Genomic DNA, 24,353 nt, shown 5'->3' with positions numbered 1-24,353 from the left:
CCTCTTAATTCAATATTTTTATAGTATTTAGCTATCTCAGAGAGCAGTGTCATACTTATGCTCCTTTATTAAATGTTTCAAGTTGGGAATGTCTCATGGGTGTATGGAGAAGTGCTGATGTGACACCCAGTATTGTTGCTCTACAGTGTTTCAAATGAAAATGAAGCAGATCCCTGTTCTTGGTATATGAAGGGATGGGGGATTTTGCTTGTGGGGCCTTTTCCTTGCTTTTTCTTTTTCCTGACATTCACTGTGGATTGATTTTTTTTCCCTTGAAATTAACTCAGTGCCAGATGTCTCTAAGTATGTCATCCATGACCTTCAAAGGTGTTTTCAAGTACAACAGGAACACTGATCCTTATGCAGAATTTGAATTAACTGATTCTTGAATTTTTTTCTTTGTTTCTTCTCTTTTCTTCCTTTTTCTTTTTTTAACACTTGCGGTATCTGGAAGTCTACATCTAGAGTAGCAAATAGTTCCACAATTTTTCTAAGTCAGGTGCAGTTATCAGTTACTCTTGGTTGATTAATGACGAAAGTCAGTAATTGTCTATGAAACTTTTACATTTTGGCTTTAAAATAAAGAGGTAATTATGTGCTTGTTTTTTAACCCTCTCCTTATTTTAGGAGATAGTATTTTAGGAGCAGGTTCCTGTAACAGCCTTCCCATCTTCTTTGCCAAAAAAAGTGGACTTCTCACTATCTTGTCCAGGGAAAATATTTCTGTGCTTCCTGAAGACCTTGAAGATGCCCTGTCCTCTTCTATTGCTGGACCAAGAAGTGAGGTAATGGTTATTTGCTTGCCTGGTTGAAAACAGAGTACAAATAAAGTGGTTTTTTTATGTCACTTTTGAATTTGCACTGTGGAAATCCTGACTTGTTTGGGTTTTAAACTTTTTTTTTTTAATAGAGACTCAAACACTTGTAATGAAGGCAGTTTTCAAAACAAAAATTTTACATCTGACAGTTTGAGTAGCTTTTTTTCTTTTTATTTGTTTCACAGATGAGGTTTCCATGAAATTTGCATTTTTTCTTTGTAGGTATGTTGCTGTGAATCACTAGGCCTAGTATAACACTATCATCAATTGTTATTAACTGGTATTTTAGTGGAAGGCCTTTATGGGCTGATGAAACTGTGTTTTTCTTAACAAACTAGTTTCTGGTTAAGTTTGTCTGCAGTGAAACTGTTTTTGTGGATGATAGTACTCAGGAATACCTTTTAAATCCTGTCAAAAATGGTGGGTTTGAATCTTCAAATAATTATCATTAAAAATCTGACAGGCAGAATAAGTTGGTGTAAGTTCCTTTGCAGATGGTGTGAATTTTGGTCAAACCTCTGGGTGACTTCCATTATAACGTATCTTGGAGGTTTATGTTTGATATAATAAACACAGCTGCTTCCAGGTGGTGATTTTATTTTAAATCTGTGGCATTGCTATTTAAAAAATCTGTTTTCATTTCATAATGAAGATTATTATTTGTCTTTCAGCTGAAGTTTTTATTTTGCATTTTCAGAGTCCTGCATTTGATGCAACTGGTAGGCTAGAAGTTATAGCTCAAGAAGATAAAACCAAATTATTGAAAGCTGCTTTTCTACAGTACTGCAGGTAGAAATTGCACTTCATTTTTGAGACTTTGTTTCCTGTTTTTGAAGGCACATTGGTATATGAGTAGGAGATTGTCTTGGTTAGGATATTCCTGTGCTATTTTAGTTGTAGCTTTTTTTAATGACCCACATATTTATTAGGAAGGCATTAAATGCACCTTGGGCTAGTGAAGAAGGGATATGTGCTAGAAAGGAGCAGACTTCTGTTATCTCAATCACTTGTCACTTGCTCTGTGTAAATTCTATGGGTACAGTTGTGCCAGTGAAACAACTTTCAACTTTGCTTTTTGACTTTTTTATTCTTTAGTAAGTGGTGTTTTGTTGAAAAAACTTTTTCCTCCTCATTTTTATTTGCCTAGCTGTTTTCAGTAATACTTTTGAATATACTTATGGCTATGAAGATTAACTGGTATGGCAGAATTAGGGCAGGATGATTTTTTCTTTCAGATTGGCTGATATGGAAGAATTAGTGGAACAAAATACCCTGTTTGTCAAACTATCCTTATTAAAACATTGGAGTGTAGAGAGGCATGTGGTGCTCTTGAAAGGTTTGATGTTGAGATGAGTGACGTAAACAAAGGAGGAAAAGGAGAAAGAAGAAGATAAACAGATCTGTAGGCTTAGATTAATTATATGTAGAGGGGATTGTTGTCAGTATTTATGTGTTTAAAAAACAAGGCAAACAACCCACAAACCCTCTTAGGACTAATCTCCTTAAAGAGTCTTAAAACTTGGAAAGAACAGGTTCAAGATAACAAGTGCTTTTGCCGTAGAATTTCATGTGAGGTAAAAGGTAATGATGGGGCTTAGGCACAGAGAATAAAGGATACCAATACAAGATCTGTAAACAGGCACAGAATTTAGACAAAGAAGCGTTATGAGAGCATGGTTAATAAACATGATGTCATTGAGGATGTGTACAAGAGGGTTGGAAACAGAAGGAAGTGGGAGGTAGTAAGGAAAACAGTGTGAAACAGTATGAAAGTTGGAACTTATGACAATAGAAATCTGGGTTATATTTATGAAACTAGAAGAAAACAATAATTTTATGTATAGAGTAGTTATTCTGATTTTTTTCCCATAAATAAATAGTCTGGTAAAATGATTGGAGCACTCTTCCACAGAACAGATGTAGCAGTGGCCTGTCCAGATGGTCAGTGAGTTGATGTAGACCAAATAATGGAAGGTTGTGCAAGCCACTGGAAGTGTAAAGTGTACCAGCTGTACAGTGAGCTCTAGCAGCTTTATAGAACTAGTAATCTTTAGAGGGGATAGAAAATTCTGTGGAAAGATCAAATTGGCCCTTTTTGAGGGCACTTCATGACTTGAAGGAGCTAATAAAGTCCTATGTAATTTCCTTAGAAACACATCCTGCTGGGTAGTAAAGACGGGACTTTGTTTTTTAATAGAAGATCCAGTATATTCCAGTTATTTGAGTTTTTCAAAAATATCCTTTGTTTAGTTTACCTTTGTGCAATTTCTGGATGCATTGCTGGGTTGTTTTATTTATTTTATTTTTTTTTAAATTTGTAGACATCTTGGTCATATAAGTGTTCAAACTGAAAGTTTCATGAAAAATGTAAATACTTCCAGTATTGGACTGACAATATCCCTTCTCAGTCAGAATACTATAATTTTTTAGTCACAAAATCAAATCCCTGTGTTCTGTGTATATTGCATAACTCTTACATAGAAGTATACCTTCATACCTTGGAGGTCTGCGTTTGGTTGCTTCTTGCTCTTTTACTTAGTGATATGAATAAGAGAGGATTCTTTGAAATTATAGGAAATAAAAATAATGCATTATATTTGCTGAAGCATTTTCCTGAGAATTTTTACAAGCTTCCTCTCTATTGTCATTAGTGGGATTGACTGAGAAAATGAGAAAATTTTAAAGTGAGCAATAGAAATTTAGTGACTTAACTACTAGATACATCCAGGCTTAGTTCTGCATGATGAGTCTTTTCTCTTAAATAATAATAATAGGGGCAATAAAGTGTGCCTTGACTCCTGGCTTGTGCTTTTTTGATTCATAAGTTGTGCAGCCTACTTGCTTTTAAAAAATTGGAGTACCTTTTATCTACTGTTAGTTTAGAGAGAGTTCCAAAAATGCTTGATGTATATAATCTAAAGAACTTCACAGAGAGTGTATCAGAAAGTCCTGTTAGCTGAGGCGGGTTTATTTCTGTGATCTTGAAGGCTGATTTTATTTAGCATACTTTGTTTCATTTATTTCAGGAAAGATATAGTCAATGCACAAAGCATGGTAATTGAGCACTTTCCAAGTAATGCAGATTTGGAGCCTGATGCTGAACTGGATAGAGCAGTGACTCAGATCAGTGTGGACTTAATGGATGATTACCCTGCCTCTGATCCAAGATGGGCTGAATCTGTACCTGAAGGTAAATATAATGTTGGTTATATTGAGCTTTTTCATTTGTGGTTTTGTTTGGTTGGTTGTTTTGTTGTTGTTTGTTTTTGTTTGGTTGGTTGTGGTTGTTGTTTTTTCTGAAGTAGTATCTACAGCATTCTAGATAACATTATAAAGCTTTGCAAAGAAGGCATAAGTGTTCCTTGCCCTCTGTCACCACTAGATACATTTTCAGAAAGACTTAAAGATGCATATTTTGATATTACCACATAAGCTTACAGTCTGCTGTGATTAGTTCTTGACTTCATGCAGTAAAGGAATCAGCAAGGAAAACATATTTCTGAGAAGGGTACTTTGTGTAAGGATCAGGTGGTGTTACTCTGGTATTTCCACGATTCCTTGTGTAGTTTTGAATCATTTTCCAAAAAATAGATGTGTTAAGAGAAAGAGCTTATTTGTTCATTCTTAGCCCTTTTGTCAGTGTGACTGCACAGGTTCTGGTCACCTTGGATCCTGGGTAGAGTGAGCTTGTATTCCTCTGGGGCTTTGGTATTTATATCTGCCTGAAAGAGGACTAGAGAAATTGGTTTACCAGTATTTGTTGTACATAGAGAATTAAAGCAGACATGTTTTCAGCAAGAAACTTCTTTGTTCGTGCTTTGATGTCTCTTACAAGTTTTAATTTGAAAGTGGCCTCAAACCTCTAGGCGGTAGTTGCCAGTTACAGAGTAGAGGCTTAATTTGAAAGTTCATGTAAATAGTTACAGATGGATGATGTTTCCTGTTGTTTGTGTGGGGCAGCCAGTTGGAAATTGTCAGCTGGAAATCACTTCCTCGCTATTTTCTGAACCAACTTTAATTTGGCAGCCTGTCTGTGCTTATTCCTGAGTAAAGCCAGAAATGAAAATTGATCGCTTCTTGGAAATCGTCTTGCTAAGTTTGCTCAGTGATAGCTCTTCCAAGTTTTTTATCTTTATGTTATAAGCACACTTAGTTTTTACAAGAAATCTGGATGCAGAGTCAATTAGATATGAATGCTTGTTAACACTGTAGCTTCTAGTAGCTGTGGTCTAGGGCATAATAAATTTAGCAATAGCTAGTCCATTACGAGGATAAAAATATGAATCTGAATCCTACTAAAACTAGAATATGCTTGTGAGATGCTATTTTAGCAGGATAATGAATTGAATATTTCAGAATAGTACTGATCTAAAGATACTTTATTTCTTCTAAAAGCTTTTCTTCAGCCATAATAGAGTTGAAAAAGACAGATTAAAAATAGCATGGTAAGCAGTGTGTGCATATACTGTAAAAAGTACCAATGTGGTACCACTATAAAAATTGACAGATCAGTTTACCTCAGAGGCACAAAATATCCAGAAATTAAGATATCAAGTACTCTGACCTAAGATTTTACTTTTTTTAGAAGCAGCTGGTTTCAGTAACACGTCTCTCATTCTACTTCATCAGCTAGAGGATAAGACAAAAGCACACTCGTTCTTCATTGAGTTTCTTCATCAGGTAAGTCCTACTGTTCTTTTGGTATCAGCACACACATTTTATTACTTTGTCTTGATTCCTCTAGAACACTGTTTAAAGTGCATGGGGTGTTTTGTTTTGGTTTTTTTTAATAAAAGGTTGGTATGTTTGAGCGTCTGGGCAGTTTTCCAGTGCGAGGGATGCCGATGGCCACTCGACTGTTGCTCTGTGAGCACGCAGAGAAACTGGCAGCAGCTATTGTTCTCAAGAATCACCACTCCAGGCTGCCTGAGCTGGTGAATGCTGCTATAGTGATTGCATTAAACAAAAGGGAATGTGATGTTCCACCAAGCCTTACCCCTGCTGATGTGTTCTTCAGGGAGGTAAGAACCTGTTGTTCCTGAATTACTGTGTAGCCCTGCGTGTAGTAAATTGTTACAGTGCTTTGAAATGTACTTTGAAACTTTTCCCTGTAAAACTGTAAAAATCAATTCAGCTTTACACAACTACCCTTTAAATAGGGATAATGTGGTAGTATTTTCCTCACTTTGGTGTATGTACTTTTTTGTGTCTGCAGCTGAAATGCCATTTCTGACAAATTTTATGTAGCAGAAGTAAAGTTGGTACAATTTCCAACTACCCAACATGGATAAGCAATGAAAAAGACAATGGAAATTCTCTGACACATAAGAAGATGCATGCTAAATCATAATTTTTAAAGGATGAACTGAAGAGTAGGAAGCTTTCCAGATAGGAGAGCTGCTTTGATGAGCTGTCCTGGATGGAATTATATTAATTCAGTCACTTATAATTTTTATCCTCTCTAGCATTAGTCAAGCTAAGTTAGTTCTCAGTTTATACTGCGTTCCAGTCAAGTGCTCTGTCTTTATTTCTTTCTTCCTTCTTGAGAAGAACTATGCACAAAATATTTATTCTTAGGAAGTTTTTTACTGCAGAGAACGCTAGTTGCTAAGGGAGAAAAATAAATATAAAAGAAAACAGAAATAATAGTCTGCTATTTTAAAGCAGATATGATATCCAGTATACTTTATGTAACAAAGATTCTGCTGCCAAATATTCCAGATGATGATGGAGGAATATGCTTAATGGAAGTGTATCGAGTTGTCTTCAGAAATGAGGATTTTTTTTCTTTTCCTTTCAGATTTAAGTCCAGAAAGAAGGTATTTTTTTGTAGTTTTAAGTATTGTATGAAGCATAAGTTGGTTATCTCATTAGACATTAGGGTAGTTGATACCTTTTAATATTTTTGGCTATATATGTGGTTTATACTAATGTACTTACTTTCCTATACAGCTCTTGGCTTTCAGGTATCAGCTGCTAGTGGACATGTTTGTGTTCAGTGTAACTTTCCTTTCTGTCTTCAAGGTATCCCAGATAGATTCCATCTTTGAATGCTTATTAGAAGAGGAGGAACAAATCCTGAAAGATATGCCTATTGAATCAATTGAGTGGGCCCAAATAGTTGTCAATGTGAACAACATCATTAAGGTACAGAACTGCCTTAACCAAGATGTTTGTGAGAGGGGAAGATAAACACTGAGCACTGAACAAGTTGAGTGTAGCACATCCAAGTTACTGACGTGAAGAAAATTTAATGTGCTTTTCACATGTCCAAATACAGCAGGAAGGAAAAGACAGCCTTGGTCAGAATTAGGGACATTCCTTTTCCTCCTGAGCAACTGTTAAAGATAATTTGAGAGGTTGCAGCTTTTTTGGAAGTTGTGAAGTCATGAATATGTAGCAAAGAGTGAAGAGCTTGTGTTTGAGTGCTGAGGTTTCTTGCTCAGTCAATATGTCCCCTGCTGTCCAACTGAGAAAATGGTGTATTGAATGTGGATATTGAAAGAACATTTCAGAATTACAAAAGACAACATCTTTTGTGGTCTGTGTGTACCGAGGTAGACTTTGAAATACTGACATCTTTATCTTTCCATAGGATATGCTACAAGCTGCCTGTCAGTATCGTCAGTCTAGAGCTTCTTTATATAAAACAGGAGAACTTCCAGAAAGAGAACCTGAATATATTCCATGGACAGGTGAGAAAATACTATTACGATTCCATACGTTTCAGAACACATGAACTTTGGTCTAAAGTTTAAACTTTCTGTTAAAAGCTGCTACAGGGTTGTCAGAGAGAGTAAGTGAAAATGAAGTTTTCATTTGGGGAATGAAGTGGGATGAATCAATGAACTCTTAGTTTGTCAAGTACTAACGATGCTTTTTGAAAACTTGCATTGCAAATTTGACTATAAAACCACAAGTTTGGGAAAGAAAACTAATTTTAGATTTTTTTTAGATTTTTTTAATGCATTGGTTCTGGTTGGCAGATCTGTGGGGTATGTAACATTAAAATAAATCATAAAATACGATCCATAGCTGTTTTAAAAGGACTGATGATTCTCTACTTGCGTAAATGTTGTTTAGTTTTGATGGTTTAGTAGTGTGAAAAAAATATCAGAACAAATCTTCTCAGAAGCAAACACTTTCCAATTTATGCTTAAGCTTCCTTGTAGCCTCTACATGTAAAACACATTTGTTTAGTGCTTCCAAGACAGAAGTCTTGCAATCCATATTCCTCCTCACAAAACAGGACCCATGCAAACTCTTTCGATCTTGTGTCTTGATAATTATATCAAAATATTTAAATCACGTTAACAGAAGTTGCTTTTTCCTTGTGTGTATTCTCTTACTTTGCTTAAAAATAGTGCAAGTGATTCTCTTCTTCTGGAAAAAGAGCTGATGTTGGTAGCTGGCAGCATAGATCTGCATAGTTCAGGCTTTTAGTTTACCACATCTTGGCCCTGTTTAATATGTAAAAGTAGATTGGAGTAGTTGTTCATTGTGGGGGTGGAGTGATGATGGTATTACTTTGATTTTCAAAATAAAAACACTTACTGGCTTTTTTTCCTTGTATTTTTTTTATTATGCATAGTAATGTTTTTCTTATGCTTTGCCATAGATTGCTGTGGTGATTGGATTATTGCTTTAATGTTGCCTGTGTTGCCTTCCCAAGCCTCCAGTGGCCTCCGCGCAGCAGTAACACGTCAGCATGGTACCATCCTGAAGGTGGTGTATCCCCAGGTGGACAGCAACCTCCGCAGCGTCGTGGCTGAGCAGCTGGTGGCACTCCTGGATTGCTTCCTGGATGGCTACGTTGCTCAGCTGAAGTCTGTGGATCGTCTGGCTGATCAGGAGCGGTACAGCAGCGTGGAAATGGAATATGTCCAGAAAAGATTTGAGTTCTTGTCCCCTCTCCGTGAGTGCTCTCTGTGTTCTGTAACGCAAAGATTAAGTGGTCCATTCGATGAGGAAATGACGCCAGTTTGGAGCAAATGGCATCTGTGTATGAATTCTACTTGCTTTACACAGTTCTGCTTTCAGAGTACAAATGGCTGGTCTATGATTTAATGAGATAATTACAAAATAAATGTAAATTACGAGTTAGTATCCAGGACTGTGCTTCATGTGTGTACCTCTTATTAGCCACCTGGGTGCTTGAATTTTTGTCTTCTGCTAACTTGTTGCATTTATCTGACAGGTTTTTATTTTGCACTGCCTGGCTGAAAGTAGCCTATGAATGGATTCTGAATGTTTATATTGTTGCAAGTTGTGATGAACCTATATGCCTGAAAGCTTGTTTGGTGTTTATCAGTGAATAATTACTTTTTGAAGCCAAATTTTTTAATTATCGTACCCATTGTTTAAGGTGTTAGATGTGGTCAAGTCCTGAATGAGTAGGCCATAGAAAAGCTGCCTTTTAAAATGGAAATAAGTTGGTGTAAATGCATTTTAGTAATTTTGAAAAGTTTTTTTTTTTTTTACTGAAGTAAATTATATAAATAAAACAATCTAATAATTTTTTGAGCATTCTTAGAAAAAGCTTCATAAAATTATCATTGCCCACATTCATGGGCTCTGTTAGCTCATAAATACATTTTATAGTATTATGTTCAATCTAAGGTTCATATTTCCTTACAAACAGAACTAAGTCTTCTGCTGACTCTTACATATTTAACTGAACAAAAAGAAAGATTCTAAGTAGTTTCTTTTTAATCCAAGCCCAATTATCCTTATTTGTCCTGTTATTTTTCAAATGTCTATGGCTGCTGCTTTTTGCTTTGTGTATTTAAGTGGCTGTTATTGGAGATGTTAAGTCATGGGTGGAATTCCCTCCCACAGTGCAAATAGCAGATGATGCTAACTTCCAGAGGAAATAGAAGACATGATGCCATTTAATATTCCCTTTTTCCCTCTTGTGCTGTGGGACAGAGGTGGTAGGTCTGTGAGCGTGCGTGTGCACAGGAGATTTATGCAGGAGGGCAATGTTCCTTTGGGAATGTGTGAGAATCTTGTTTTCATTTTTCTGGTCTCAGACAAAGGTGAGCTTGTTTGATAAAACTTGTTTTTCTTGGTTACTTAGTTTCCCTGGGACAGTACCAGTTGGCAGCTGCTTTAGCAGAGAAGTACTGCGACTTTGATATCCTGGTGCAAATGTGTGAGCAGACAGACAACCAGACCAGATTACAATGCTATATGACTCAGTTTGCAGATCAGGCAAGTCTCTTCTATTTCCTTTAAGTAGTTTTACAGTAAGTTTACACCTGAAATGTTGTAAAATTTATTATTTCTTTCGGGGGTTTCTTTCCCTGTTTTTTTTAATGCTTATGTAATAATGTATACATACAGGGGTAATGTGGAAAATTTAAGTCGATATTCACTGTAAAATATTGGAGTATTTTACATTGGAAAGGCAAAACTAGCCAGCAGATAAAGGTACTACCTGTATGGGTACTACCTGTACCTTTTCATGGGACCTTTTCGTGCCCCAGACATGTTTTCTCACTCTTACCACTTTTCAGCATTTTGTGATTTCTTCACTCAGGCGCTGTTGTCATTACACTGTTTTGTTAAACTAACATAACATAAAATGGAGGATAATTTCCAAAAGAGATGAAATTGTTAAATGTATAAATAGAAAAGTAATTAATGTGTAAATATAGAAGTAGTTAGGAAGGTAGGGCTGTTGCTTTAGGGTTTTTTGCATTGTCCTGCTACATATTTTTTCGACAGTTTTTCCACCATGTTAAAATCTAATGTAAAAATTAAGTGTGCTGAAATACTAGAAAGCTTAAGGAAAAGGTGGTAGAGTTTACTTGAAATGTGTTGGACTGGAACAAAAGGTGTTAATTTGAGATTTGGTGAGATGATTTTTTTTTAGCTTTCCACAACTACTGAGGAAAGAGAAATCCTGCAGTCTACATCTTTCCTAGTAAAGAGAGTACATAAACGTTGTTTAAATAACAAAAACCAGAAGTATCAGTAATAGACAGAAATTATAGCAAACTTTTTAAATAGTGAATCTTAAAATACTCAGCCTGACTGTCGAAGGGGATAAATTACCTTTTTTTTTCCTCTTCATATGCTTTATTTTAAAGAGGAAATGTAAAACTTTTGGAAAAGAAGTTACTGTGGCAAATGTAGAGCCGAATAGATAAGTCTAATGGATAGACTATCAGACTGATGGCCTCTTCAGACTTCATTTTTAAATTGTTAATGCAATTAAAATTTAGCATTACTCTAATATTGTCTTGAAAAGACTAAATTAAATCTGAAACAGAAATCCTGATTAGTTTTTTCATGTTCAAGTTTTTGAGGATAAAATAGGGTGGTTTTTCTTTTAGAAAAAGAGAGGTGTTTTTAAACAATGCCTGAGAGAAGGAAGGTTACAGGTTAATTTGTAGGTAGGAAGGAATGTTTCAAAAACAGTGACAGCTGAAGTAAACTTGTTTATGAAAGGAAATAGTAAGCATGGAGTTTCGAAGGGGGCAAAGAAACAGGTCTGAAAATGAGACAAGAAGAATTGTGATTGATTTGACTCCTGTTCTTGTGTATTAACGTGAAGAATTTACTTTTGGCACTTCCATCACTAATTGAAGGAGTCTGTGTTTATCAGCATCTGTTGCAGAGAGCTCATGAATGCTTTAAACACTTTCTTTTAGGACTCTTATGGGGATTTTGATCAACACTGTGTTTTGTGTTGTGTGTATGTGTCTGGTTTTATCAAGCAAGTTCTTAGTATTTTCTTACCAATCATATTTTATAAAGTGCTTAGAAGGCAAACCAGATATGAAATGTAACTTTTAAAATTCGTTCATATTTCTGTTATGTTCAGAACTTTTCAGATTTCCTGTTTCGCTGGTATCTGGAAAAAGGAAAGCGAGGAAAGCTGTTATCTCAGCCCATTGCTCAGCATGGACAGCTGGCCAGTTTCTTGCAAGCACATGAACATCTGAGCTGGTTACATGACATCAATAGCCAGGATTTGCAGAAGGTAGGGTTTCTTAAATACAGCCAAATGAAAATACCACATGTTGAACAGGTCAGATACATAGCCAAGTAGGTAATTTACCGAGTTATGACTCTTCCCCATCAAAAGACAGCTTATCCAGGTGAGTTAGGGAAAGATGGCAGATAACAAATTTGGTACTTTCTGAGTACCAAAAGCCTCCCTTCAGGCACCATCTGGTATCTCATGTAAGCCATTGCACCATGTAAGGGAAATTACGGCTGCTTTACATCCCTGGCTGGTGGCTAGTACTTTTTATTGAGGAAGTTTGGCTACACTTGAGGAAGATAGCTATACGATCACAACTTTGATAGAAGTGGGGATTTATAGTGAATATCAATAGCATTATAATATTATCCAGCCAGGGAAAAACTGAAACTTCTCTTTTAAGACTACCATCTTAAAGTTAAGGAATTTGGAAGTATCATGAAAGTAAAAAAGCTGTTGCTAACTTTAATCACTTACGTTCATAGTTTAAAGTATTTTAATAGCATATGTGCATGTGGTTAGATTAACGTGACATTGTTTTTAAACATGATCATTTGTTGCCTTCTCAGCTTTCAATTTACATCCCCTCTTCTTGCTGGTCAGTCTTTATATCATTCTGATAAACTTAAAAATGCATTTCATTTAACAGTCAAAAGTACTTCAAATCAAAAATGGCTTCTTTCAATCCACATGTACATTTGTTAAGCATGAAAACCATGGAAACATTTATCCTACTGCAAATTCTAGGTTCATAATACTGTATCCCTCTTACACAAACAAAAAAGTCCCACCCACCAACCCCAACTAAAACAAATAAAAACCACTCTGAGACTACTGTAATATTCCATTTGTGTCAATTGAGGTTTTCTATGTCATGACAAAGCACTTTGAAGAGGGGGTAAGGATTCTAAAATATACATATAATTCTGTGTAGATAGTTTATTTCTGAGTAAGTACTCAGAAACTATTCCTTTTTCTGATAAACACAAATTCTTGTCTCTGTATCTGGTTACTGCAGAAGTTATGTACAATTCTGGTTTTTCAGATTCTCAAATTAACAGGTAAAACAATCTGCATGAAAAAGTGTTCTGTCGAAACATATTTGCCTGGGTTTTATTGCAAAGTATTGAATTAGATCCTAAAGATACAATATGTGAAGTTGCAATTTATATTTTGAGAATGCTGTAGGGTTTTTTTATTAGCAATGAAAAGATTTTTAAACTATTTTGTTGAAAGAGAGAGCATCTTCTTGAAGGGTGTAATGCAGAGTTTCACTGTGCAAATTGTACAACTTTTAAAATTAAGAGTTTTATAGTATTACAAACAATAAATACCTGTGAGACTTCTGTTCAGATAAAATTCTTGTCTGTTAACCTTCTGATCCTAATTTACAAAACTGACGTCTAACATCTTTATTATTTTAGGCTCACAGAACGTTGCAGACATTAGCAAATATGGAGACACGATATTTTGCAAAGAAGAAAACACTTCTTGGCTTGAGCAAATTAGCTGCACTAGCATCTGACTTCTCGGAAGACATACTGCAAGAGAAAATAGAAGGTAAGAAATAAAAACAGGGCAAAGTGAAGAAAATACCTACTAAGTTACTGAATTAGAATCCCATTAATTTTGGAGATTGTTGATTTTTATGTTGAGGGTGCTGACTTAGTATGGTAAGGATAAATGGGCTGATGATTTTGCTCATTTTAGGAAGCACAAGGAAGACAACATGAGGCACTAACCTCAGTGTTCACTTTCATCTGTGAGTTAGGACTATGAGCATGCCAAATCTGTACCTTTCCACTTTTTCTACTAACATATAATATTGGCAAAAATAACAAGTAATAACACCTGTACTTTGAGAAGTTGCTGAAACTTGTCAACCATTCACACTGAACATATGAATCTGCATTTTATATTTCAGATGCAATGTAAAAATTAATTAATTTCTTAGAGCCCGTTTATAGAATCGCTTTCACTTTTGAATTCTTCCTCAAGTCCTGAGGCTCTTAGGATATACAAGGAAGTCCTGTAACTGTGTTGTAGTGCAATAATGCAATTGCAAATATATACAGTTGTGATCAAGAAGTGCTTTATCAGTGCTTTCTCTGTATCTAGGAAGGTTACCATGACAGTGTTGTGCTGTACTCTATCTGAAATTATGTGAACAGGAGAAGTACAAATATCTATCCTGCTTCATTACCAAATGCAATGGTTCCACTGCTCTGCCATTCCTGTCCCTTTGGAAAATACTGTTTGTGCAGCACATGTGCTGTGAGTTTGAGAAAGAGCAATTTTGCACTACTAGTTAAAGGATTCTGGCCACCAGGGGGAAGCTTTGGAATATGACTCAGGGTTGCTGCTCAAGCTTACTTCTGGTTATCTGCATATTTATCCATCTATGTAATGAATAGTTCTTAAATCCTGTTGAAAAAGTCTGGTAATAATTAGGTTAACTAAGTAGGCTTTAGAAATTATTTTTAGCTCATAATAATAATATATCATCTGCCTTTTAAGTTGTATAGCATTGCATGAAATCTTGAAGTTTAAATCTGGTTTTTTTTATCACTGTTAAAATGCCTATGCTGCTTTGAAGAATCTCACCTTTAAATAGGAAAATTTAAAAATGACAAATGAGATAATCAAATCTTTATTTCTATGGACTGGAGGACTCTCACAGTTTGTTCTGGACTGCATTCTGCTACACATTCCTGTGTGGCATATGATGTAGTTATTAAAACTTATGCTCTTTGTGTATCACTTTCCTAAAGACTAATTATTTCTGCCACATTTTGCTTATTCCTCTAAACAGCTAAAATGCTCCACAGAATTATTTTCCCTATTCTAACATGCAGTGGAAATTGGTAGGAAGGGCAGGGTTGATGTTATTCCATTTTGAATGTCTCAGACTAGCAAGTTTCTCATCCTAAAGCAGCTCATACTGGCAAGTATAAAACAGTCAAAAATGGAACAGTTCATGAGATCAGACATGTCCATGGCACAGCTCCTCAAGTTGCAACCACTCATTTTCCTGCACAGTGCAACAGCTTCCATCAGTCCTCTGTGCTAATTTCGAAGTTTTTGGGGCAAATTTTCATTACACAGGGAACATGAGTGGAAAGTAAGAAATAGTTCCCTGGGAAGGCAGAATTGAAGTGGAAGTATTTCTGTGCTTTGGTAACGTGGATGAGAGTCCAAAGAGAATGCTTCATAACAAACGCTTGTAGGCTTGAATAATATTGTAGCTTGACAGTTGTGCCACAAAATTTATTTTTACATTTTAATAACATGAAACATTCATTGCCTTAAATGACTACAAGAAATATCAGAGCAGGAGCGCTTTTTGTTACATCAGGAGACACTTCCCGAACAACTCCTGGCAGAGAAACAGTTGAACCTCAACGATATGCCAGTGCTGTCTGCATCTCAGCTCATTGATGTAAGTGTCCCATGTTTTCTTCATTACACAGGTAAACTTCCAGTATGTTTTCTGCCCCTTTGTGACAAAATAAATGAGAAGGTCACAGCTGCCTTTATCCCTTATATAACTTGCTAAGCACCTAAAGATCTGATGTATGAATTAGTTTAACTTTGCTTAGTTTCTACCAGCAAACATCAGAATGATGGGTTTAGTCCTAGTTTTTTTCTGTTGAATGTGTGCTTTGGAGTACTGCTACAAGAAAAAGCAAATCAAATCAGCCCCAGAAGTTGATTTACTGGTCTAAACCAGTTTTTGGATGTGAGACAGTTTTTACATTCCTTTACATTCTTGGTAGGGCAGAACTTGGAAGGCAGAATGAACAAACAATTCTACCTTAGTGGAGAAGGATGCTGCAAGATAGAAAAAGGAAGTACTAGAAGCAGGAAGAGGCTTTTGGTCACCTGTTGCAAAGAGGCACCGGAAGTCTTTCTACTTTTGTTTTCTTTTACAAAAATCCAACCCGTAAGGAAACAAAAATTTGAACTGTTCCAGTACTGGGATAAAAAATAGTGCTGACTTCTTTTTCACACTCCTTTCTGGGATCAGCCGGGAACCAGTAGCCTTACTGATTCTGCCTTGTTTGCTGCATTTTTAACCATCCAGTGATGCACACAAAAATTACTCCATGAATAACAGCAATATATTGTAAAAGAAGTCACTTATGTCTGGGTGTCAGTTTTTTGTATTTTTTTGTAATCCTGTGGAAAATCAAAAGCTAGCATGTAAGCAAGCATCCTTGTTTACATTCTCATAATTTTCTTATAACTGTGCTTATAACAGATTGTGAAGTCCTTACCTGTGTCTTTAAGTAAGGCTATCTGTGGGATTAGGGAAGGGTAGGAAGTGTCAGTCAGGACTTGGCAAGTGCTGGCACCACAAGAGTTTTCCTTCTGAATTCTCTCTTATTGTCAAACTAGTATTAATACTTGCTGCTTGCAATGCAGAAATGGAACTCAGAACGTGTGAATTAAACGAGTTAATATTAATTTTTGTTTGAGGTACAAATTTATAAGATAAGAAATACTGAGGGGAGCTTGTTTTTAAGGGGTGAAAGGCAGCGCATGTGCTGAAGTACTGCTTTGAACTTAATTACCAAAATAATTTGGAGAGCTTATTTGTGGAGCTGAGCTCTGGCTACAGTAGTCCAGGAATGTTACAGCCTTAAATGGCACTTAAATTTGAAACCCAGCAGCCTTGTATCCAGTATCATTTGTCCACAGACCATTGTCACATAGCTGGAATGGTGCTCTAAAACCTTAAGTATATTCCTTACTATAAAAATACTAGTGGTTGAATCAAGACATATTTTTATGAGAAGATCATGAAAGTAGAAAATATGTGGTGGTCTTCCACAGTGGGTTGTCCCTGATACCAGTTACGTTCGTTTGTAGGCTAAAAATAATTCTCCATGTTTATCTCTGATTTCATAGTTGTTCATATGTGATGAGAACAGAAGAGCCAATGAATATGACTTCAAGAAAGCACTTGATCTGCTGGAATATATTGATGAGGTAGGAAAACTTTTTGAAGAATTTGTAGCCTAGAGGCTTTATTATTATTTAAGCTAGGGTGGTGCATCTGTAGTTATTTAACATATTAGCTTAGTGTATGGTAATTAAAGCAACTCCTGATGTGTTTTTTCAGTTTGCTTTTAAGTCACTGGAGACATAATGCCAAATGTGGTTTAGATAATTTAAGAAAAATTACACTCTTCATCTTCACTTCCATTTATAGTCTATAGTTTCTTTTTAGGGCCTTGTTTCCCTACAGGCTATCTCCAAGCTGGACAAAGATGAACTGTTTTTAGTAGTTTAGTTCTTGTGTCTTTCCTCTTAACAGTTTCACTGATTGTCATGAGGTAATGTGGGATAGTCACCACTTTCTAACATGTAAATAGGTTTGAACCACAGTCTTGCCATCTGCTTTTTTTCCTTTTTTTTTTTTTTTTTTTTTTTGGTTTGTTTTTTTTTTTTGTCTCAGTAAAATAAATGTTACTCTAAACCCATACAATTTCAAATTTTTTTCCCAAGATATTAAAATTTCTAACAACTTGTGTAGAACCATTCAGCACAAATTGGAGGTGGTGGTTTCTATGCAATGAAGAAACTGCCCTTTTCAAATCAAATGTATATATTTGAAAACATTTACTAATGTGTTTATATAACATATATCTTAATGTGGACACTTGTGCATGTTAGTTAGCTTGGCCATACTGAAAAAAGAGCTTTGATTCCACTCATCATTTAGCACATGGTAAAATAAAATTTGCCTAGAATACAATGTTTTACAAATTGGTTTTTTTGCGCCCTTTTACAAGCTGTATTAGTTGGTCATCAGCAGTTAAATGGTACTGTAGAAAGTCTGAATCCATTATTTCAAACAGAAACAAACAGTGTTTGGTGTTTCAACAATCCAATCAGATCATCTGTTAAAAGAGCATATATTAAAAATTATGTTTGATGATTGGAGATTCTAATTCACTGATGCAATCTGCGTGACAGCGTGATTATTTCTTTGTAAAAAACCCTAGAATTTTAATATGCCTGTCTTTTCTCTTTATATGACTCAAAGGAAGAAGAAGTGGATGTAAATGATCTTAAACTTAAAATTCTCTGTAAGGCTCTCCAAAGAGATGGGTAAGTATAAATATAATTTCCTAAGACAACTTTTGCAGAATTATATTTTAGTGTACTATTCTCTAATTCACCAAAAATATTTAATTTCACAGCATAAGGTTAGTAAAGTATAATGTGTTTGATCAGAACATGTATTCTTATTTGTAAAGTGAAATCACAGCAAAAAAAAATCTGCAGTACTTTGTTGTTTTATCTCACTGGCAACCTTCTGTGCAGTCCTGGCACCTGATGCAGAAATGAACCCATGCAGCTTTTGTTCTTGAATCCTTTCCTGAAGTAAAAGAAGTGACCAATGCTGAACGTTTTAACTTATTTTTTTTCTTTGAAGCATCCCCAGTAGAAGCTTTTTAATAAGACAACATAGTCAGAGGTCACTTCTGCAAGCTTTTATTTCACTTGGGTTTTGCCATTGGACCACACTGGCAATTTCATGACCTTTTTGAGTTAAAACTGCATTTTTGGTTGTAAGAGATCAAAGCCTAACCAATGCTTAGAAGAGCCACTCTTGTGTATGTTCAAAACCAAATACAGGCAGAATCCAGTTGGTCACAGGGATCTTCTCATCAAACAATGGTACTATTCTTTCCCAGGTTAAGTAACACAAATGGCATTTCCTCCCTTTCCTTTCCAAGTCTCAGAAGTCTTCTGACTTGCCTAACTCCCACCTATGTTCCAAGAGGAACTTAAGGAAGAAAAGGTGAGGAGAATACATTCCAAATGCACTGTGCCATTTGTGATTAAAATGGAAATAAGGAGCATTTGGATTCACACTTATGCATAGGATAGATTCCAAATGGCAGTGCATTCCTAATTGCATGGATAAGTTATGTCCATATATAACACAAATCATAAGCAGAGAGAGGTTCACACTGTTCCAAGTGTTTTCCATTCCTGTAATTTTAAAGACAGAAGAATTCAGAGCTCCTGCATGGCGCCAGTCCAGTTACTGGTTTATGATCTATCTACCCTGGACAAGCATGGGGTTTTGAATGTGGTATTTTAACGGTTCAAACACGTACAATGCTGACAAGATTTGGCCACTCTGGCAACTGACCAGAGGCAATTTGAGATGCAGACTTTACACTGAATAGTGGGTAGAAAACTTGATGTCCCAGCTGCTTCCAGTCCAGCAAGGCTCACAAAGGCTTACAGAGAGGTGGTGTTAACTTTCACCTGTGTGCAGAAGTAAACATTTGAGATGTGACAGTTCCTACTTTTAAGAATGGCCCATGGTTTCTAACATGAGGGCTACAAATGGTGATAAGGTTCTTGGGTAGGATGGAGAGCCTCGCTGAGTGGGCTCCTGGTGCTCTGCTTGTGTCCTCACTATCCTCCTCTGTGCCCAAGGGGAGAAAATCCCCCTTCCCTCCCTCCTTTCCTCACATTCTTCCCAGTGGAATTAAAGATGTAATCCTAGACATTTAGGAGCTGAAGATTCATCCAGGGTAAAACCAGTGAAGTACAGAGGATTTGTTAATAATAGCTTCTGGATCCAGGTTCAGATCTGTTACAAGCACATCCCACAGGCCTGTGGTACTTTAGGGAGTGATATGAGAACCAGTTTTGTCTGACAGCTTAGCACATGGAACAGGAAATTTTAACAACTGAAAGGTTAGAGTCACAGCAAAACAAGTTAGGTTGGTGTTGACTTTAAACTGGTGCATGTAAAGCTCTGCAAGGCTGAAAAATTGTCATTTAAAACAATCTTCTTCTTAGAAAAATCTGTTTGGGATTCTTTTGTATCACAGATGAGACTGGTATTCATGAGACTTTCCGTTTAATCACAGAGTAGATAAACTACTTGTTTTGTGACTGTGTATGCTGTTACAGGCCTGCAACTTAGATCAATTTTTTCCCCATTTCTTTTCTCAGTGTTTGATATTTATTTTGTTTTGATTTTTTTCATGTTAGAGAATTGCTTCTCTTGCTTTATTCTACCAAAAAAAAATCTACACTTTCATCCCCTCAGTTGTAAAATATAATTACTGAGAATAGGTAGTTCTTATCTCAATGGATAATACTTTTATTGTATCAAAGAAGTAATGTTGTTTGGTTAGGATTTTAATGGTTTAGAGGATGGGAAACATTTCTATTCTCCTCCTAACTAGACTACATTATAGTAGTGCAGTTTCATTACAGTTTTACTGGAATAATGACCAGTAAACATGGGGTAGAAAAAAACCCTCTTGCTCTGAGCTATAACCAAGCACATAATGCTTCCATATGGACATGTATTAATCACCTTTTATAATTTATCTAATTTTCCTGTGATTTTTTTTCTTGTTAGTGTTCCTATTATTTTGTCTGTGTAATTCTTTCCCAAAATTATTCTTTGACTTGCAGATGGTCTTGTTCAGATGGTAGAGATGATCCAATTGAAGCATCTAAAGATAGTATATTTGTGAAAATACTACAAAAGCTGTTGAAAGAAGGTAAAGTGTACTTAAATATAATTGAATGTCTTTAAATTGTTGTTTCAAAAGCTGCTTAAGATCAATATGTAAAAAGTAGTGTTATTAAATTCTCAGAGTAATAAAAAATTCATTCCACTAGGTAATTAAAATCATTTGGAGCTAATTCTATCTCTGTGAACTGTTCAGGGGGATAAGAGATGAGCAAATTTCTTGGTTATAATCTTAGTATTTTTAAGTTATTTGCTCAGTAGAGCACTCAACAGATTTAGCTGTTGCTTACTGTACAGTAAAGTAGGTCTTCTGGAGGTAAATATGTCTTTTCTTTAAGATACAGGATAGTAACTAATTGACTGTCACTCAGTAAAACTTAATCTATTTTAGCCAAATTTTTTTTTGCTTTTGTTTTTTTTCTGCAAAAGCCAAAACAAAAAAAAATACACCTCCCATTCTCCACTTAAAGCTGACTATAGGAAGTTATGGCCATGGAATTTACAGCTGGAGGAGGGAGGGAGAGAAGGGAAGCAACTGAGAGTCAAAACCTGTTTTAAATATTACTGCATAGGAACTTTTTGCTGAGCACATAAGGCTTCATGTGAAAAAGACAAAACTTAAGTACTTCAGAAAAGTTTCAGTTTTGTCTGTTCAATCCTGTCAATTCCCTTGCATTTTTATGACTTGGACACCCTACACTGGAACTGTTGCATCTGATATATAATTATTGTATGACTGAGCCTTCTTTTCTCTTGCCTTTCTTTTATTATTTATTTTTATTTTGGTGAAGTGTTACATAAAGACTTGGATTTTAGATTTAATCATTAAATTACTGAACTCTGGAATTAAAAAAAAATCTGTTTTACAGACTTCTTAAGCTTTATTGTATTTCTTGATTCTCTAATAGAATCAGAGCTTCCCAATTCCAAAACAGTAATTTAGCTGGAGGCAGGCATGGGTGTTTACTTAACAGTGATATTAACTGCTAATGCAAAGTATTTAATCAGTGTTGTAATAAATGGTTTTGTTTTGTAGGAGTTCAGTTAAATGAGTATTTACCAGAGGTGAAGGACTTGCTTCAAGCAAACCAACTCGGCAACTTGAAATACAACTCTTACTTCGAATTTGTGTTAAAAGCAAACTATGAACTCTATGTTAAGGGACAAGCATGATTCTCACTGGGATTTTAAAATATTTTTTCTAATGAACTCTTGAATTCACATTTACTTTTTTATATTCTGTTTGGTTTTTTGCTAAAGCTTTGTGATAAAGTCTGTATGAATAATATACTTGGTCTTAAATGTATAGATATTGATGCTTTAGTCAGGGGATGCAGAGTTGTGTTTTCAGGTGAAATAAAAATAAAGTTTTCATTTTCAGTGCCTTTCATAAACTTGCTGTTTTGTTCTGTGTCTTATTAGAATGTGTCCTGTCTGAGATTCAAGGATACACAAATAGGCAGGGTGAAACTCAGGAACCCACTGCAGAAGGTGGGAAACTTGAGTTGTCACCACTGGGGCTGTGATTTCAGTTCAGAGAAAATACTGAACACATTAATGCTGGGTGACTGCGTACGTTACTTAAGAAACAACAGGTTATTCTCTCGGATAACGCCGCTCTTTCTTTGTACAACACTTTTTGCTATAGAAACTAGGTAATTTCAGTATTTTCAGTTTTGCATTAAAGGTTACTTGCACAAAAAGGATAACTGGCTTGTCACTGATCACTCAGCTTGTCTGTGACAGAAAGGAATAAAACACAGCTCTCATTCAAAGCCTTCTGGTCCAGTAAATACTCCATTCTTTCAGTTCGTATCTGTTAAATTATACTTTTTCCAAACATTTTAGTATTGTATCCACTTAATTTCCCTTAAAGCTATTTCTAGCATACATGTAAAATGGGATTAGCAGCTCACCATGCTCATCATTCACAGCAACTGCTTGTGCCTAGACTCAGAAGAAACCTTGAAAGCAGTTTTGAAAGTGTGGGAGTGCAGCATGACCTTCCTTGCTTCCATGCCTTGGTCTTTACTGGTAGGGACTACTAATTTCCTTTTTTCCTTTTTAACCCCACTGCCCCAGTTAGTTATCTCTGACATGGGAATAATTTTTTAAAAACCTGATTTCTCAATTATTCTGATTAGCAGCAGAATTTAGTCTTTCAATAAAAGTAACTGCAGTCTGATGTGTTGCGCCTTTATTTTGCATGTAGCTCAAGAGCCAGAAACTGACTGCAGAGCAACTTGCACGCCCTTATGTTTTACTTGTCTGGCTCCATGCCTGCTGCAACAACTTGATCTAACAGCTGAGAAGGTCAGAAGTTAAATTGGTTGAAGAGAATCCAGTTTCTAGTTTTAAAAGCTCAGCTCCCCTTCTGTGGCTTCCCCTCCTCCCTGTACTGATACAGTAAGCTGGGCTGAGAGTCTGAACATGTTTGGAAGAATGGATTTATGTAGAGAGGTTCAAACTAATGTGGGAAAGACATGCACTAGCAGTCATTTTCTAAGATTGTTCTAAGCAGCAAACTTTGCTCTTCTGCAGTCTTGCATGGCTGAGAAGTGTGAGCGTAACTCCCAGCTCTGGCTTCAAAGGAGTCACTTGTTTAAAGCCTTGGAAGAATTGCACGTGTTCACCTGAATGTCACTTTGAGGGTGGTTTCACATTGATAAGCTTAGCAGGGTTTTGGGAGAAAGGGACTAATGGAAGAAATGATTGCTTGTCCCTGCCAAAATATGTTCTGCCTTACCTTTTCCTAGACTCCTGAATTTTGCTTGAAGAGCAATCTCTTTGACTGTCCACCATATATCACTTTGGGGATATCTCATATCTTCCTAGACTACTGGCCAGATCTCTGTGTTCTGTCAGGAGTGGCAGGGCAAGCCCTGGAAAGCTTGCTCCAGGTACAAGTGGTTCTGATCACCCTTATCCATTGTTTCATTGGGTTCTCTGCTGGATCATGTTTATCATGGTTGGTGTAAAAGTATTATCCATGTTTTTGAGAAAGGATGAGCTGTGTAGGGTTTTTGACTGTTTTGCTCTGCTGCTGGGTTGGGAGGCACTTGGCGTTTATACAATGGCTTTCCATCTGACTATTGCCAAAACAGAAGGCTACTTACAATGAGTTTACTTAAACAAAGCCTCATTAAAATAACTTCCATGTCTAAACAGATGTTTAATGTTCTTGTACAGTAATCTTGAACTGGTTCTCTATTCTGTTGGAAAGTTTGAAGAGGCTGGGACTCAGGGTTATTCCTCCTCTCTGTCCTCTGCTTCATTATGTAATAAACTGTGCTGGTGCAGAACTCGTGTCTCAGATTACTGCTCCAGGAGGATGCCTTCATTTACCACTTCATATGGAAGGTGGCAAATGCCACAGCTCTAGCTTGTTTCTAAGTGTAACAAAAACAAACTTGTGGCAAAAAGATGACGGTTAAAACTGCCTGAGGGGGATGGATAGCTCATCTTGAATAAGGATATACATTGTTTCTTAAATAGTTATTTTCTCAGTAATGGAGAGCACACAAAGTACGGGGGGGGGGGGGGGGGGGGGGGGTGTGTGTAAACATTTGCATCCTTTGTTGTTTCCAGAGCAGCATGAAAATTTATCAGTTGTCATTTATGATCAGTTTCAGAAGCTATGCATGGTGGATAGTGAGTTCTTTGTGCCCTGTACTGGAAAATAACTCCAGCTGCTTTCTGACTTGAGACAGAAACCACATTCATTTAGTGAATCCAGATAAACATCAGATCTACCTGCAGAAAATGATATTACTCAGAAGTGGGAGAATTTAACATTGCCATTTGGGAACTTTGTTGTAAACTAGATTGGGGTAGACAGAAAATAAAAGGGAACAGAAGGGATAGAGTGAGTTCATGCTTGCATCATGTTTCATTGCAGGATTTAGGATGTTTATCTTTCAGGGACTTTTGGGTTTCTGTTACCTGATTTCTGATTCAACACAAGTGACCATATTGTGGAAACCACAATGAAGCACTACAGTTCTGTAAATAGATTTGGTGG

The 24,353-nt window shown here is 36.2% G+C and overlaps 1 protein-coding gene across 1 annotated transcript in view; it reads left to right on the top strand.

Moving 5' to 3' along the window:
* NUP133 (nucleoporin 133) overlaps positions 1-21,726 on the top strand; it is a 30,200-nt gene extending 8,474 nt beyond the window's left edge. The window contains exons 11-26 of the mRNA XM_053938839.1: positions 628-785; positions 1,516-1,607; positions 3,845-4,008; positions 5,404-5,498; positions 5,615-5,839; positions 6,843-6,965; positions 7,414-7,513; positions 8,491-8,733; positions 9,898-10,031; positions 11,650-11,808; positions 13,236-13,371; positions 15,132-15,250; positions 16,723-16,803; positions 17,864-17,928; positions 20,272-20,360; positions 21,369-21,726. Of these exons, the coding sequence (XP_053794814.1) occupies positions 628-785; positions 1,516-1,607; positions 3,845-4,008; positions 5,404-5,498; positions 5,615-5,839; positions 6,843-6,965; positions 7,414-7,513; positions 8,491-8,733; positions 9,898-10,031; positions 11,650-11,808; positions 13,236-13,371; positions 15,132-15,250; positions 16,723-16,803; positions 17,864-17,928; positions 20,272-20,360; positions 21,369-21,505 (2,120 nt within the window). The 3' untranslated portion in view covers positions 21,506-21,726. The remainder of the gene's footprint in view (positions 1-627; positions 786-1,515; positions 1,608-3,844; positions 4,009-5,403; positions 5,499-5,614; positions 5,840-6,842; positions 6,966-7,413; positions 7,514-8,490; positions 8,734-9,897; positions 10,032-11,649; positions 11,809-13,235; positions 13,372-15,131; positions 15,251-16,722; positions 16,804-17,863; positions 17,929-20,271; positions 20,361-21,368) is intronic.
* The last annotated feature ends 2,627 nt before the right edge of the window (positions 21,727-24,353 follow it).

The sequence above is a fragment of the Vidua chalybeata genome, chromosome 3 (genome assembly GCF_026979565.1).
Source record: "Vidua chalybeata isolate OUT-0048 chromosome 3, bVidCha1 merged haplotype, whole genome shotgun sequence".
NCBI lineage: Eukaryota > Metazoa > Chordata > Aves > Passeriformes > Viduidae > Vidua > Vidua chalybeata.
Note: the sequence above shows the minus strand (reverse complement) of the source record. Positions and strands in the feature narration are given on the sequence as shown.